The following is a 17,273-nucleotide window of genomic DNA, read 5'->3' as shown; positions in this document are numbered from 1 at the left end:
TAGGGAATCTAGCCCTAGCTGATTTGGCTCAGTGGATTGAGTGTCAGCCTGTGCACTGAAGGGTCCCAGGTTCCATTCCAGTCAGGGGCACACGCCCGGGTTGCGGGGCAAGCAGGAGGCAGCCAATCAATGATTCTCTCTCATCATTGATGTTTCTCTCTTTCCCTCTTTCTTCCTTCCATCCTTCCCCCCTTCCCTCTCTCTCTCTCTCTATATATATACATATAATAGGGAATCTAGAAATATACCCAAGGATAAGTTGATATATGAAAGTGCCAATATTTAACTAGTATTGACCTACAAAAGAAACAATTTCATAAAGTTCAACCTATTTGAGAATTTAGTGTATGATAAAGGTAACAAATTAGTGAGGAAAAGATGGATTTAAATGAATGGTTTAGGGACAGCAGCAGGCTAGTCAGTAAGTAAAAGGGTCTGTACCTTAATTTCTTAGACTACACTAGACTCCAAATGAGTCAAAGATATAAATATGTTGATTGAAACAATGAACTAGGAAAAAGGATTTTTATTTTCTGGGGGGGAAAGTGTTTTCATGATCTTGATCCTAAAGCAAAACACATTAAGGAAAGTCAATATATCTCTTTTAAAAACTTCATAAATAAGGTAAAAATCAATCGGGACAGATTTTGTCCTGACAAAGACCTTTTAAATATTCAGGGTACATTTGCCATTTTACTACAAGAATAGCAAACTCTGTAGAAAAAGATGAGATTAAATCATCTTCTATATGTATAAAAAGCCAGTGTCTGCGACCAAACGGCCAGTCACTAAGAGGCACCTTGAGTACCTGTTGGTCGCTGCCCCCCAGCCTGAGAGTGGGGCAGGGCAGGGCTGGGGACTGGCGAGCTGGCTGAACGGCTGACCTCTCGGTCCTTGCCCCCAGCCGCAGGCTCCGGTGGATCAGTGATGGTGAACGTGGGAATCAGGGTTGGTGGCAGGAGGACTGGGCTGGTTGTTAGGCCGTTGGGATAACCAGCTCACCCCCAGCTGCTCAGGGGCTAAGGCCTGTGGGAAAGCAGGTGCTGGTGAATTCACCTCCATAGTTGTGCTCCAGGCTGGCCACTGATGGAATGCACTGCCAGCTGATGGAACGCACTGCCCACTTTGGGCCGCTCATACCGGGATGAATAGGTTGTGGACGCGCCCCGCAGCTTCTGTTGGCGCCTCTAGTCCCAGCAGCAGTGGCAGTGGCAGCAGTGGTGGCTTGAGTGGCCCTGAGCAGGCAGCGCTTTCCAACAGTGGCCGAGACATGCATGGAGGTGAAGTTGCCAGCGTCTGCTTTCCTGCAGGCCTGAGCCCCTCAGCAGCTGGGGATGAGCTGGTGATCCCAACTGCCTGACAGCCTGGCAGTGGAGGCAGTGTTTGGCCTGGGGACTGGTGAATGGGCAGAAGATGGCCCTGATTGCAGGAGGCTAGGCCCTAGGGACCCTCCCCACATGATCTCATGCGCTGGGCCTCTAGTATAATATAAATGACTAATAAACATATTAAAAGATGTTCAGTTTCACTAATAGATGCTAATTAAAATAGCATTTATGCCCACCAGTTTGGAAAAATCGTAAAGACTTATATTGGACATTCTCATACACTATTAGTAAGTATAAAAATTGGTATTATCCTTTTGCAGGGCAATTTGACAGCATCTAACTTTTAAGTCAATAGTTCTCCTGGGATATTATTCTACAAAAATAAATTTTTTTTGAGGATCCTTTCAAAGAATAGCAATATAAAGATGTTCATGTGCATTGGCTCCGCACCTACACTTTGGGGATATTCCCTAATGCAGTTGATTGAGTGAATACATTTATAAGGAAGGATCTTCAATGTTTATAAGTAACTGGGGGAAATAACAATAAGTGTTCAAATGATGAATTCAGTTTTGGTGTATATGTATGTGTGTTTACATGTGCGTATAAAATAGAATATTAGCTAGTCATTACAAATGACATACAGCTCTTTGTTAATAAAAGACATAAGATAAAAGCATCATCATAAAAGTTTCATTGTTTTTGTAAAAATAATGTTAAAAATGTGTGTATTTTTGTAGAAAAGTAAGAATAAACTGCAATATTAAAATGGTATCTCTGGATAGTGAGGTTATAGATCGGTTTATTACATATAGACTTATTTTTCTTCTAAGATCATTGATTACTTGTCTGGCTTTAAAAATCTGATCTATCCATTTGTTTCATTTAATGTTGAATTTTTAATTCTGCTCTCTTTTTTTTAAATATATTTTTATTAATTTCAAAGAGAAAGGGAGAGGGAAAGAGAAATAGAAATATCAATGATGAGAGTGAATCATTGATTGGCTGCCTCCTGCACATCCCCTACTGAGGATCAAGCCTGCAACTTAGGCATGTGCCCTTGGCCAGAATTGAACCTGGGACCCTTCAGACTGCAGGCTGACGCTCCATACACTGAGCCAAAGCAGCTAGGGCCTGTTCTTTTTTTTTTTTTTTTTTTAATCAGAAGATAAATCTTCAAGAGACCAATTTTTAAATTCAGGTTTGTTGTGTTCTTAGCTGCCATATTAAAAACACTATTTCCTTATTTTATAGTGGGAAACTAAAACTATCCTGCGCAATGAGCCTTTGGTTTTAGAAGGAGGCTATGAAAACTGGCTTCTTTGTTATCCCCAGTACACAACAAATGCTAAAGTCACTCCACCTCCACGAGGCAAGAATGAAGAGGTGTCTATCTCATGTATGTATGTGAAAATTTTTTATTACAATTGCTTCAGTAAAATAAACTTTAAATTATTTATGTTCTTAAGGTAATGTTATTGTTTGTATGTGCATTTGTCCTAAGCTAGTAACTTGTTTTCAGGCATAAAAAATACGAGATGTTCATAGTCTGGAAGTTAATGTTTAATTCTTTTTTATTTTTTTAAGAATAGTTTGTTGATTTTTGGAGAAAGAGAGGAAGGGAGAAGGAGAGAGAGAAACATGGATGGGAGAGGGTAACATCGATAGGCTGCCTTTTGTACGACCCCTCCCAGAGATCAAGCCCACAACCTGGGCATGTGCCCTTGGGGAATCAAACTGGCAGCCTCTTGGTGCACCCAATCAAGCCAGGGCTAATTTTTAAATTTTATTATTTATTTATTTTTAGCAAAGGTAGAAACTTATTGAAGAACAAGTACAGACTCCCACTTGGGGAAGGGGAAATAATCTCACAACATAGATTCCCACATGGAGAGGGAGAAAGAGTCCCCTAATTTTTAATTTTTTTTAATACTATTATTACCTCATTTAGTTTACATTTAACTCTCACATACAGCATGCATGAATTATGTCAGTACTTTTTATGGAGTTTGCTGTTCTTTTAATTTCTTATTATTCTTTTGGGAATTTTAGTGGATTTTACTTATCCCTCACTGGAAGAACCAGTTCCTTCTAAACCTACTGTACAGATGCCATCTCTTCCTCTGGGTGAAAATATAGAATTCATAAATGTTCAAGATGAGAGAATGAGACAATTGACTTTATCAACTTCAATTGAACCAATTGTTACTTCTACGTCTGATGTTTCATCCATAATTCAGCCAGTGCCTATTGTAAAGAATTTTCCACAGGTAAGAATTTTCTTTGAAAGTTAACCTCATCTTCATACTGTTTCTTCCCAATTCATTTCTTCTTCTTTTTTTAATTACGTTTTTATTATTGATTTTAGAGAGAGAGGAAGGGAGAAAAAGAGAAACATCGAAGTGAGAGGGTAATATCCAATTGGCTGCCTCCTACATACCCCTTACTGGTATCAAGCCCGCAACCCAGACATGTGCCCTGACTGGGGAATCGAACCAGTGACTTCTTGATGCATAGAACAAATGCCAACCAACTAGGCCACACTGGCCAGAGCTGTCTCTTTTCTTTAAATATATAGGATAGAAGTGAAGGTTTATATATAACTTTAATATTTTAAAAAGAAAAATATCAATGAAAAGAATCTCTATGCTTTGGTACCTTTATTGCTATAAAATATTTTCATTATAATTCAATTCTGTTTAATACAGTAGTATTAAAATAGATAACTGGAAGATTTTTAAACCCATCTGGCGGTCTATTTACTGCAGGCAATACCAATAAAAAAATTTATTATTATCACAGTGAACTTGAACAACTCTTTCAACTTTTCTGATTTTTTTGTTTTTGGTTTTTTTTGTGTGTGTGTGTGTGCATTATTATTTAACCCACACTATTTTCCCAAATAGCTTGTCTTACAAATGATAAATATGTAATGTCAGCATTTGGTTTTGAAACAATGCTTTGTTTCCTTAGAATTTGGCATATAAATAACAGGCATTTATTAATAATAATAATATAAAAAATTTAGAATTTTTAAAGCTTATGTTATTGCATTTTTTTCAATTTAATCAACGTTATTGAATCCTTATTCCTTTGTGACTTTGAGATATGTGCAATTTATCAAATTTATTTTGAAGAAATTCTGTATGAAACAACATGAAGGTTTATATACAATATATGATTAAGCCATGAATTCTGTCTGATGTTTAGGAGAGTCTTATATAAAATCAGCCATAGCATAAGGCAGAATATCATAACTTTTCTAGTAGTCACTGGAAAGAAATTCTGACTGAGGGTATCAGGGATGTATTTACAGAGTTTTTATTGGGCATTAAGAGTTTAGTAAGATTTGAGGATGGAAAAGACAGAAAATTGTATGACTAAAGGCTCAGAGCATGCTTTACGGCTCATGAATAGTTTTGACATGCTTGGACGCAGCTAACTGTTGAGTATGGTGATCAGTAGTAGGTAAGAATGGAAAGATGGGCAAGAGTCATCAAGAGAGACTTGCATGAGATTGGAATTTTATCCTGTAGGCACAAGGAAACCACTTAAAGAATTTTAAACTTAAAAGTAACATGATCATAGATATGCTTTTAAGATTAAGGAAAAATGGCCGGGACCGGTTTGGCTCAGTGGATAGAGCGTCGCCTGCGGACTGAAAGGTCCCGGGTTCAATTCCGGTCAAGGGCATGTACTTTGGTTGCGGGCACATCCCTAGTGGGGGGGTGTGCAAGAGGCAGCTGATCAATGATTCTCTCTTTGATGTTTCTAACTTGCTGTCCCTTTCAATTCCTCTCTGTGTAAAATCAATAAAATATATTTTTTTAAAAAGATTAAGGAGCCGGGACCGGTTTGGCTCAATGGATAGAGCGTCGGCTTGGGGACTGAGGGGACCCGGGTTCGATTCCGGTCAAGGGCATGTACCTTGGTTGCGGGCATGTCCCCAGTGGGGGGTGTGCAAGAGGCAGCTGATCGATGACTCTCTCTCATCGATGTTTCTAACTCTCTATCTCTCTCCCTTCCTCTCTGTACAAAATCAATAAAATATATTTAAAAAAAAAAAAAAGATTAAGGAAAAATGGATTGATTTATCAAAATGTGTATGAAAACATTTATTCTGATTTCTATTCAACCTTTTATAGTTAACCTCATCTTCATAGTGATCCTTCCCACTTCATTCTCAAATGTAGAAAGCAAGAGGGGAGAATAGATTTTTAAAATACATATATATTTTGTATTGATTTCAGAGAGGAAGGGAGAGAGATAGAAATAAATGATAAGAGAGAATCTTTGATTAGCTGCCTCCTACACGACCTCTACTGGGGATTGAGCCCATAGTTGTGGGCTGGTGCCCTTGACTAGATTCAAAAAGGGGACTTTTCAGTCTGCAAGCTGACACTCTATCCACTGAGCCAAAGAGAAGTGAGGATCAAAGGAATGATTTTTTTTTTTTTCCCACTAACTTCTTCCTATGGTATCATTTTTTTAGTGGAAAAACATACAATCCATTTTATAGGACCACTATGCAGGTTGTTATTAGAAGATATTCTTGTAAGTTCTCATTTTTATTTTAGTAAACTGTCCTCACAAAAAATTATGCCAACATCACTTCTAAAGATTTTATAGGGTTAGTTAGTATGCAGTTAAATTGAAATAATAAACATTTACCTCAGGAATTTAGGTGATTTACTAGTCAACTTGTATTTAGGATCTTATCTCTTAGGAATATTTTATTCATTCTCACAACAATATATGTACTTATGACACATTCAGCACAGTCTCTACCCTCCTGAAACTTATATTCTAGGAGGGAAGAAGGTTTTAAACAAATAATTATAGTTATTTAATCAAAATTCTAATAAGTACTATTAGGGGGGAAAAATTGGGTATAAGGAGGGTATATATATCAGGGTACTTGATCTTTTCTAAAGGAAAGATATGTACATCAAGATATAATGCTGTGGTGGGAATTATCTAGATGAATATCTAATATGAAAGCTTGTGTTGGGAAGGAGCATAGCATCTTTGAAGAACAAGCATATACATCATAGAACAGAGTAGACAGCCTAGAAAAAACACACGCCTTATGGTCAATTAATATTGACAAAGGAGGAAAAAGCACACAAAGGAGTAAAGACTTCAATAAATGGTATTAGGAAAATTGGACAGGTATATACAAGAATCAACTTAAAATGGATAAAAGACTTAAAAAGCAAAGCCATAAAAATCCTAGAAGAAAACATTGGCAGTAAAATCTCAGACATCCCTTGTAGCAAAATTTTTTTTGCCAGTGCATCTCCTCAGATAAGGGAAACAAAGGGGGCAAAAAATGGCACTGCATCAAACTAAAAAGCTTTTGCACAGCAAAAGAAGCCATCAACAAAATGGAAGGCAACTTAACAGCATGGGAGACCATTTATCAGTGATACATTTGATAATAGATTAATTTCTAAAATATATAAAGAACTTCTACAACTCAACACCAGGAAGACAAACAACCCAATTAAAAAATGGGCAAAGGACTTGAATAGACACTTCTCCAAAGAGTATATACACATGGCCAATAGACACATGAAAAAATACTTATCATCACTGATCATCAGAGAGATGCAAATGAAAACCACAAGATACCATCTCACATCTGTCAGAATGGCTATCATCAATAAATCAACAAATAAATGCTACGAGAACTTGAAGAAAAGGGAACCCTTGTGCACTGTTGATGGGAATGCAGACTAGTGAAAACAGCATTGAGTTTCCTCAAAAAAGTAAAAATAGAACTGCTCTTGACCCAGCGATCCTACTCATGGGATATATCCTAAAAAACCTGAAACTCTAATTCAAAAAAATATATGCACCCCTATGTTCATTGCAATGCCAAGATCTGGAAACAGCCCAAGTGCCTATCAGTACATCAGTGGATAAAAGTGCTGTGCCTCATTTACACAACGGCTACATTTACACAGCGGAATACTATGCAGCTGTATAAAAGAAGGATTTCTTACCCTTTGAAATAGCATTGGAGGGACCTGGAGAGTATTATGCTAAATGAGAAAGATAAGTATCACATGTTCTCACTCGTCTGTGGAATCTGATGAGCAAAATAAACTGATGAGCAAAATAGAAGCAGGCATAGACACAGACTGACAGTTGTCAGAGGGGAGTAGGGTTGGAGGACTGGATGAAAGAAGGTGAGGGATTAAGAAAAATATATGCAAATTAACCATTACTACACTACTGCCAGAGCCATGACCACTAGCTAATCAGGAACGAGTATGCAAATTAACCCCAACCAAGATGGCTATGGCCACAGAGCGAGCAGGAGGGAGGCTTGGGTTTCCCTGGCGATGAAGGAAGCCAAGCTTTCCATGCAACCTGGGGGGCCCAGGCCTTCACTCAAGGGTCCAAAGTTTCAATTATAGAAGATAAATTCCAACAGAAATGGCTGCACCCGTGGAGCTGCAGAGAGCAGGAGGCTAGGGTTGCCCCTGGCAGTGGAGGAAGCCAAGTTTCTGCCTTGGCCTGCCTTGGTCTCCACTCAAAGCTACAAAGTTTAAATTATAGAAGATAAATAAATCCCAGATACCAGGGCCTCCGCTTGGGTCGCCAGGGAGCGTGGCTAGCCTGAAAACCACCAGAGGCCCCTCGCCCAGGCTGCCCTATGCCCCAAAGGAATCCCCATCCTGATCCGGGACACAGTTCAAGGCAAACCAGCTGACTCCCACCCTTACACCAGGTCTCTATCCTATCTAATAAAAGAATAATATGCAAATTGCTGTCACTCCAACACACAAGATGGCTGCCCTCATGTGGTCAAAGATCCTACCCCCATGTGGACACAAGATGGCCAGCAGAGGAAGGAAGTTGAGAGGGACCATGCCTGCAAGGGAGGGCAGTTAGAGGTGACCAGGCAGGCAGAGGAGGGAATTTGGGGGTGACCTGGCCTGCAGGGAAGGGCAGTTGGGCTAGGGGGTGGGGGGCCAGGCCTGCAAGGGAGAGCAATTAGGGGTGACCAGGCCTGAAGGGGAAGGCAGGGTGACCAGGCCTGCAGGGGAGGGCATTTAGGGGCAAACAGGCTGGCAAGGGAGCAGTTAAACATCAGTCAGGCTGACAGGGAAGTATTTAGGGTGTGATCAGGCTGGCAGGCAGAAGTGGTCAGAGGCAATCAGGAAGGCAGAAAGGCGAGCAGTTGGGAGCCAGCAGTCCTAGATTGTGAGAGGGATGTTTGACTTCCGGTTTAGGCCCGGTCTCAACGGGCAGTCGAACATCCCCTGAGGGGTCACAGATTGGAGAGGTTGCAGGCTAGGCTGAGGGACACCCCCTGCCCCCAGGACACCGGGCCTCTAGTACACACACACACACACACACACACACACACACTAGAGGCCCGGTACACAGATTCATGCACTGGTGGGGTCCCTCAGCCTGGCCTGCACCCTCTCATGATTCGGAACCCCTCGAGGGATGCCAATCTGATCTACACAGATCGTGCCAAAACTGGCAGTCGGACATTCCTCAAGGGATATAGTAGTGCATGAAGCAGCAGGAAGCCAGGGAGGAGACTGAGCCCAAGTCAAGTACCACGCCACTCCTGTTCATCCTGGCCCCGCCTTGCCCTCCACCACGCGATAGTGCTTCCACAGAGGCGGGAGAGGCTCGTGCCATCACACATGTTCTTGCCAGCTGCGAGCCTGGCGTCTGGCACCCATTGGTCAGCTGAGTGGCACTCCTGCCATGGGAGCACACTGACCACCAGGGGGCAGCTCCTGCATTGAGCATTTGCCCCCTGGCAGTCAGTGCATGTCATAGCAACCGGTCATTTGATCGCTTAGGCTTTTGTATATATAGATATAACACAAAGAGACAATAGAGTGGTGATAGAGGGAAAGGGGATTAGGGAGTAGGTGGAGGTTAGGGAAATGGGGACAGAAAGAGACTGCTTGGGGAGATGGGTGCATGATGCAGTGTGCAGATGGTATTATTATTGAGTTGTACACTTAAAACTGGTATAGTTTTTTGAATCGATGTTACCTCAATAAGTTCAATTTTTTTAAGTGAATAAATAATAAAATAAAAATAAAAGAGGAAAGTATGGATGGACCTAGAGAGCATTATACTAAGTGAAATAAGCCAGTCAGAGAAAGACAAGTACCATAGGAGCTCACATCTATATAGAATCTAATGAACAGAATAAACTAACAAATAGAATAGAAGCACTCATTCGGAGAACAGACTGATAGCTGCAAGAGGAGGGGGGTAGGTGAGCTGGGTGAAAATGGTGGAGGGAATAAGCAAAGGGAAAAAAAAACCTCAGAGACACAATAGTATGGTTGATTATCAGAGAGGAAGGGGTTGGGGGCTGGTAAAGGGAGTAGAGGGGGATAAATGGTGATGGAAGGAGACTACACTTGGGGTGGTGGATATACAGATGAATATACGCTAAGATATATAGATGATGTATTGTAGAATTGTACACCTGAAATCTAATTTTATTAACCAGGTCACCCCAACCTATTCAATACGAATGGGATGTGTGTGAAAAGGAAAGTATGGCTGGTATATAGGATGATATGAAATAAGATTGGAGAGATAGGCAGAAAGAAGTGAGACCAGCATGGTAAGGATTTTAGATGTCATCTGGGTACAGTGAGTTGCTGTTTAAAATAGGATTTTATGCAGGTGAGAAACATAGATTTGTTTTTCTGGCCACAATGTAGAGAAATAGAAGGGAGGCAAGAGAAGGGATGAGGCAACTAGTTGGAAGCTATGAAAGAATGTTGGTTGGCATGGACTTTGCTGATGCTAATGGAGAAGGAGGGTGAGAGAGGAGAATCATCAGACCACAGAAGGGCAGGGGAGAATATATGAGATTCAGTTTTCTAGTTTGAGCTGCTGTTTTGATAGTGTTTATATCCACAAGATAACCATGTTTGTTGGGGGAAATCATGGAATTCAATTTTGGGCATATTAGGTTTGTATTATATATGAGATACTCACATGAAGTTGTTGAGTAGGCAACTGAATTTGTAGTAATGGAGCTTAAGTCTAGGTATGCCCAGGTCTGGGTTTTATGTTTTAGAATTAACTCTTCCATATACAGAACACACCAAGATGTACTGAATGTGTGGAATTGAGAGTGCTAAGTGTTTCATGAGGGTAGTTTATAAATAGATATTCTGGCAGATTTTTTTTTTTTTATCACAACTAGATTTCAAGACATGAGTTCCTAGATTTTGACAAAAGTATGTTTTGTTCTGTTTTTGTTGCTATAGATTGATCGTACTAAAAAACCAGCAGTCAGATTGCCTGAAGATTATAGAATAAAATATGAAAGTACAGATCATGAGCAACAGTTTCCTCAAAATGGAAAAGTTGTTCCTGATCGTTCCACAAAGCCAGTACTTCCCCCTCCAACTGCCATGTTAACAGATGAAGAAAAAGCTCGTATTCATGCAGAAACGGCTCTCTTAATGGAGAAAAACAAACAAGAGAAAGAGCTTCGGAGAAGACAGCAAGAGGAACAGAAAGAGAAACTGAAGAGAGAAGAACAGGAACAAAAAGCCAGAAAGAAACAAGAAGCTGAAGAAAATGAATTCATAGAGAACCAACAAAAGGCAAAAGAAGAACTGGAGAAGAGAGAGAGTGAACAGGCCAAGAAAGAAGATAAAGAAACCTCAGCAAAGAGGGGCAGAGAAATAACAGGAGTAAAAAGACAAAGTAAAAGTGAACATGAAACTACCGATGCCAAGAAATCTGTGGAAGGTAGGGGGGAAATGTGTCCCACTCCGGAGGTACAGAAAAAGTCAGTGGGAGATGTGCCCCATTCCTCTGTGGCAGGAGACGCAAGTTCGGGCAAGGTAAGCGGACACAAATAGTATAAATTGTTAGCTAAGTGAAATAAAATGCACATAAAAAGATGACAGCAGGAGCATTCCATAAACAGGGCAGGCATTCTAAGTAGTTTAGTAGAGGGGGATTTGTACTGATCCATCTACATTTGCTCACCTACACTCCTTTGATTGGTTGAGAGTGGAATTGCTCTTTGTGTCTGTGAAATACAACATATTTTTAATAATTGAAATTAATAGCAACATTCTTCTTATTTTGATGTGTGATGATCAAAGACTAGAATGAAATACACACTTCCTTTCTGTATGGAGGAATTAGGAGCCCAATCTATATTTATACTAATAAAAGGGTAATATGCTAATTAGACTGGACGTCTTCCAGACAACCATCCAGACGTCCTTCCTAACAAAGCCTGGCCTGGGAGAAGCTGCCCACCCTGTGGTCCCAGGCACCTACGCCAGCGGCCCGCGGCCCGGGAAGGGGAGAAAAGCCACCCACCCTGTGGTCTTGGGCACCAGCGCTTGCGGCTATGGTCCAGGAGAGGGAGAAAAGCCGAACACCAGCTGCTTCCTGGGCAAAACCACCTGCCACGGTCTGTTGCGGCTGTGGCTGGCCCGGGTCCCCGTTGCCTGTGGCCAGCCAGAGGGAGGGAATCCTGGGTCTCAGGAGCAGGGTCGAGGCAGAGATGGTTGGTGATCAGGCAGGCAGGCAGAGGTGGTTAGGGGCAATGAGACAGGCAGGCAGGCAGTCCGGTAGGAGCCAGTTGTCCCAGTTGGATTGGGCCTAAACCGGCAGTCAGACATCCCTCGAGGCTCCCTAATTGAAGAGGGTGCAGGCCAAGCTGAGGGACCCACTCACCCCGTGTACAAATTTCGTGCAATGGGCCTCTAGTATTGATATAATAGATTTTGTATCTGTTTAGAATATGTCCTAAATCAGTGATATCTAAATGGTCTAACATTTATTTTTGCGTACAGTGATTTTTTTAAACTTTTCTTTGTCCTGCTATTTTTTCTGTTGCTTCATGTAATCAAGAATACTGGCAATAACTCCATTCATACTGCCTTTCTCTGCCCCAGGGCTATCCCCCAAAATTGAGGGCATTTTTTGTCAATTTTTTTTTCTCTGTTATGCAGTTAACAATGCCTTTCCCTTTGAACACTAAATAAGTTTCTATAATAGCAGGAATAGGTACAGCCCCCCCCCCTTTTTTTTTAACCTACATTTAAATGGAAATAAAATGTTGATAGTGTTAAAATGATTTTTGATGGAAGGTGAAATACCATATTTAAAGATTGTTCATTTCTATACTTCTCAAGCAGCAGTTCAGGCATATATCAAAGTTAACAATTATTAATGCCTCACTTCTCCAGGCAACTCTGATCTGGTAACCTTAGCTATCAAAAATATAGCTGCCATACAGTAACCTTTCTAAACACACAATGTTAAAGAAATGAAGCCTATGTACTAATACTTTATTCATAGGAGAATCAGAACTTAAGAGCTCTTATCATTTAAATATTATTCATTGAGTAGCTACTATAGACACATGTTTTTCCCTACATTATCTTATTCCTCCTAATGATAACTCCATGAGATATTCTATTTACCAATGAAATTTAGAAATTAATTTGCTTAAGATCACATATGCAGTGAGATTCCAAAGTGACTTCCTTTCCATCTTGCTATACTTAGTGGTAGGCAGTCATAAGAACATAAAGAATGTAATACATTCATATTTCTGCAGATATTTAGTATAGGTGCCAAATATTCCTACAGATCTAAATATCCCTGAGATTACCACATATAGTGTTTGATGTTTCTTATAACACACTAGAGGCCTGCTGCATGAAATTCGTACACAGGAAGGGTCCTTAAGCCCGGCTGTGATCAGGGCCAATCAGGGCCTTCCTTCCCCTGGCTGCCAGCTGGGGCCTGCCTTTGTTCTTCATTGCCCCTTGGTGGTCAGTGCAGATCATAACAAGCAAACTCCCGGTCGGTCAAACTCCCAATTTGCTTTTAGCCTTTTATTATATAGGATTGTAAAAAAGTTAAGATTGCCTTCCTTGTATGTGCTATTTTTTTTTTTATTGTATGCTTCTTTTAAAAGTGAGCAAAATATGTAATTTATTCTAGAATAAATTTTATTAAAATTATTACACATGCCGTTTTGGCTCAGTGGATAGAGCGTCAGCCTGTGTGCTGAAGGGTCCCAGGCTGGATTCCAGTCAAGGGCACATGCCCGGGTTGCAGGCTCAATCCCCAGTGGGAGGTGTGCAGGAGGTAGCCAATCGGTGATTCTCTCTCATCATTTATGTTTCAGTCTCTCTCTCCCTCTCCCTTCCTCTCTGAAATGAATAAAAATTTATTTTTTAAAAATGAATAATTATCTCTAAAAAAGTTATTACACATTTTTAACTTTTTACTTTACTGTGATTATTTTTAAATGAACTATAAAATTAAAGTTAATTTTTAAAAATATCTTTTCATTGATTTTTTTAGAAAGAGAGGAAGAGAGAGAAACATTGATGAGGGAGAAACATCCATCGGCTGTCTCCTACAAAGCCCCTGGGGGGATTGAGCCTGTAACAGTGGCATGTGCCCTGACTGGAAATCAAACTGGTTAATTTTTGATGCATCTTGATGATGGCACAATGCATCTGAGCCACACCAGCCAGGCTAAAGTGAATTTACAAAAGAAATTATGCTAGGTTCCAAGAGGAGGTAAAATGGGATTTTATACTTTTGAATACCACTCTTTATAAAATTTTACAATCTCTTCATTCCCTTTAATACTTTTTTTTTTAACATGACACTTTCAAGGTAACCAAAATCATATGAGGTTTAAATAAAAGCATATTTATTTATTGTTCAAAAGAGGCCTTGGAGAATTTTACTAATGACTAATATCTTGTACTTCGCCATGTATTATGAATCAGTGCTTGATAAGCCACTGTGACTTGCGTCAGGTTTTTTTTTCCAACTGACTCATCAGAAATTTTTAGTTCTTTATCTTTAGTATTAGTAAATCTCACATGGGCTCTACCACCTTTCCTTTGACAATAAAATTGCATAAACTTTACAGAGGCCTCAATTTTTTCTCCTTTTACATTTTCAAATATTTATATATTTGGTAAATTTGCTTATATTAGCTTATGTTAGGTGTATATTGGGGGGAAATTCAACTGTTTTTTCACTTCTGAAATTTTAATAATTTTACAGCCTGTTAAGATTAAAGGACAGCCAGAAAGTGGAATTCTAAAGACTGGAACTTTTAGAGAGAATACGGAAGACACTGAAAGAAATAAAGTAAGTAGTCGTTCTTTGGGTGGAGAAAAACATGGATTATAACATACCATATGTTAATTATTACCATAACATTCATTCTCCATTTTAAAATCTCTCTAAGGGAATCTTTGCTACCTCTGGTAGCTGATTTGTGTTTGTTTTTGCATGATTATATGCTGTTTGTCTTCCTATTTAAAGTACAATAGTATATTCTATTTATTTTACGAAATTAAAAAATATTTAGGCCTTACTATATGATCCAGGAATTCTACTTCTGGAGATATATCCAAAATAATTGAAAGTGGGACCTCAAAGAGATATTTATACATACATTTTCATAGCAGTATTATTCACAGTAGTTAAAAGATGGAGCAACCCAAGTAACCATCAACAGATGAATATATAAACAAATGTGGTATGTACAAACAATGGAATATCACTCAGCCTTAAAAAGGGAGGAAATTCTGACACATGCTATACCATGGATAAATCTTGAGGATATTATGGTAACTGAAATATACCAGTCACTAAAGGACAAACTGTGATTCCATTTGTATAAGGTACCTAAAGCAGTCAGATTCATGGAGGTAGGAAATAGAGTGGTGATTGCCAGGGGTCTAAGGATGGGTTGAGTACGGCAGTTGTTTAAATGGGTACAGTTTCAGTTTTGCAAGTTGAAGAGAGTTCTGAAGGTGTGTTGTGCAACAATTTGAATATACTTTTGCCACTTAAAAATGGTTAAGATAGAAAAAAAAAGTTAAGATGGTAAATTTTGTATATTTCATCACAACTTTTGAAATAGGTCTTTTATGAGACATCTTTGCCTTTTTTTTTAAGAGTTTTATTTAAGAACTAGAGTCCTGGTGCATGAAATTCATGCATGGGGGCCGGGGGGGCATGTCCCTTAGGCCCGATCCTACTTGGCAGTCAGACATCCCTCTCACAATCCAGTACTGCTGGCTCCCAACTGCTCGCCTGCCTGCCTTCCTGATTGCCCCTAACCACTTCTGCCTGCCAGCCTGATCACTCCCTAACCCCTCCCCTGCCAGCTTGATTGATGCCTAACTGCTCCCCTGACAGCCTATTTGCCCCTAACTGCCCTCCCCTGCAGGCATGGTCCCCCCCAAACTGCTCTCCCCTGCAGGCCTTGGTCTCCCCCCAACTGCTCTTCCCTGCAGGCCCAGTCACTCCCAACTTCCCTCAGCCAGCCTGGTCACCCCTAACTGCCCTCCCCTGCAGGCTTGATCGCCCCCAACAGCCCTCCCTTTCAAGTCTGGTCCCTCCCAACTGCTCTCCCCTGCAGGCCATCTTGTGATGGCCATCTTATGTCCACATGGGGGCAGGATCTTTAATTACCTGGGGTCAGCCACCTTGTGTGTTAGAATGATGGTCAATTTGCATATTATTCTTTTATTAGGATAGAGGCCTGGTGCATGGGTCGGGGCTGGCTGGTTTGCCCTGAAGGGTGTCGCGGATCAGAGTGGGGGTTCCCTTGGGGCATAGGGCAGCCTGGGCGAGGGGCCTCTGGTGGTTTGCAGATAGGCCATGTCCCCCGGTGACCCAAGCAGAGGCCCTGGTAACTGGGATTTATTTATCTTCTATAATTGAAACTTTGTAGCCTTGAGTGGAGGCCTGGGCCATCAAGGGTGTGTGGAAAGCTTGGCTTCCTCCATTGCTGGGGGAAACCCAAGGCTCCTGCTCATTCCATGGCCGCAGCCATCTTGGTTGGTTTCATTTGCATACTTATTCTTGATTGGCTTGATTGGTGGGTGTGGCAGAGTGCTGGTTAATTTGCATATTACTCTTTTATTAGATGGTACTAGAGTCCCAGTGCATGAAATTTGTGCACAGGGCAAGGGGTCCCCTCAGCCCAGCCTGCACCTTCTTATCCGGGACCCCTCAGGGGATGTCCAACTTGCAATTTAGGCCCAATCCTAATCCCTCTCACAATCTGGGACCACTGGCTCCTAACTGCTCACCTGCCTGCCTGCCTGATAGCCCCTAATTGCCTGATCACCCCTAACTACCTTTGCTTGCTGGCTTGATCACCCCTAATTGCCCCACCCACCCACTCCCCGCCAGCTTAGTCACCCCTAACTGCCCCCCTTGCCGGCCTGGTTGCCCCAGCCTCTAATTGTTCCCTCTGCCAGCCTGATCACCCCTAACTACCTTTGCTTGCCGGCTTGATCGCCCTTAACTGTCCCCCCTGCCTGCTTAGTCACCCCTAACTGCCCCCATTGCCGACCTGGTTGCCCCCAACTGCCCCTCTCTACTGATCTGGGCGCCCCCAACTACCCCCCCCCTTGCCGTCCTTGTTGCCCCCAACTGTCCCCCCTACCCCCTTCAGCCTGGTTGCTTCATGCATCCTGCTGTTTGGTCATTGCTTGTTACTGTGACAAGCAATGACCAATTTGCATATTCCTCTATTATTACTATAGATAATATATAAAGGGCAACCAACACAAGGCTTTTGGTTCTCTTGTACAAGTTGCTTAAGTTTGTAAATCAGATTTTTTTTTTCCTTTTATAAATAAACTAGGCCCGGGAGCCTTTGACAAGAGCACGAAGTGAAGAAATGGGGAGAATCGTACCAGGACTGCCTTTAGGCTGGGTCAAGGTAAAAGCCCAAATTAGCACAGAAATAAATAAATAACATGGTCATTGTATTCTTTGGGGAGGTGGAAGGGGGGGTGTTCTATTTTTTTGTTTCTTCTACATTTTCAATGCACTCAGTTCTGTTTCATTATAGAAGCTTTAGCTCATTTTCCTAATTATAGCAGAGTTAGATTTTTGCGTATCCAATCA

At 41.1% G+C, this 17,273-nt stretch overlaps 1 protein-coding gene across 8 annotated transcripts in view; it reads left to right on the top strand.

The window, feature by feature from the left end:
- USP8 (ubiquitin specific peptidase 8) overlaps positions 1 to 17,273 on the top strand; it is a 61,463-nt gene that overhangs the window by 33,690 nt on the left and 10,500 nt on the right. For 4 of the 8 annotated variants that reach the window (XR_006741835.1, XM_045582589.1, XM_045582587.1 and 1 more), the window contains exons 9-13: positions 2,583 to 2,727; positions 3,381 to 3,598; positions 10,604 to 11,188; positions 14,403 to 14,489; positions 17,008 to 17,085. Coding sequence is in view for 7 of the 8 variants with exons in the window: in XM_045582589.1 (XP_045438545.1) it covers positions 2,583 to 2,727; positions 3,381 to 3,598; positions 10,604 to 11,188; positions 14,403 to 14,489; positions 17,008 to 17,085 (1,113 nt within the window). In the remaining variant the exon portion in view is untranslated. The remainder of the gene's footprint in view (positions 1 to 2,582; positions 2,728 to 3,380; positions 3,599 to 10,603; positions 11,189 to 14,402; positions 14,490 to 17,007; positions 17,086 to 17,273) is intronic. The other 4 variants (XM_045582601.1, XM_045582595.1, XM_045582605.1 and 1 more) reach the window with 4 other exon arrangements.

This window comes from Pipistrellus kuhlii, unplaced genomic scaffold (assembly GCF_014108245.1).
Source record: "Pipistrellus kuhlii isolate mPipKuh1 unplaced genomic scaffold, mPipKuh1.p scaffold_m20_p_1, whole genome shotgun sequence".
NCBI classification, from domain to species: Eukaryota; Metazoa; Chordata; class Mammalia; order Chiroptera; family Vespertilionidae; genus Pipistrellus; species Pipistrellus kuhlii.
Note: the sequence above shows the minus strand (reverse complement) of the source record. Positions and strands in the feature narration are given on the sequence as shown.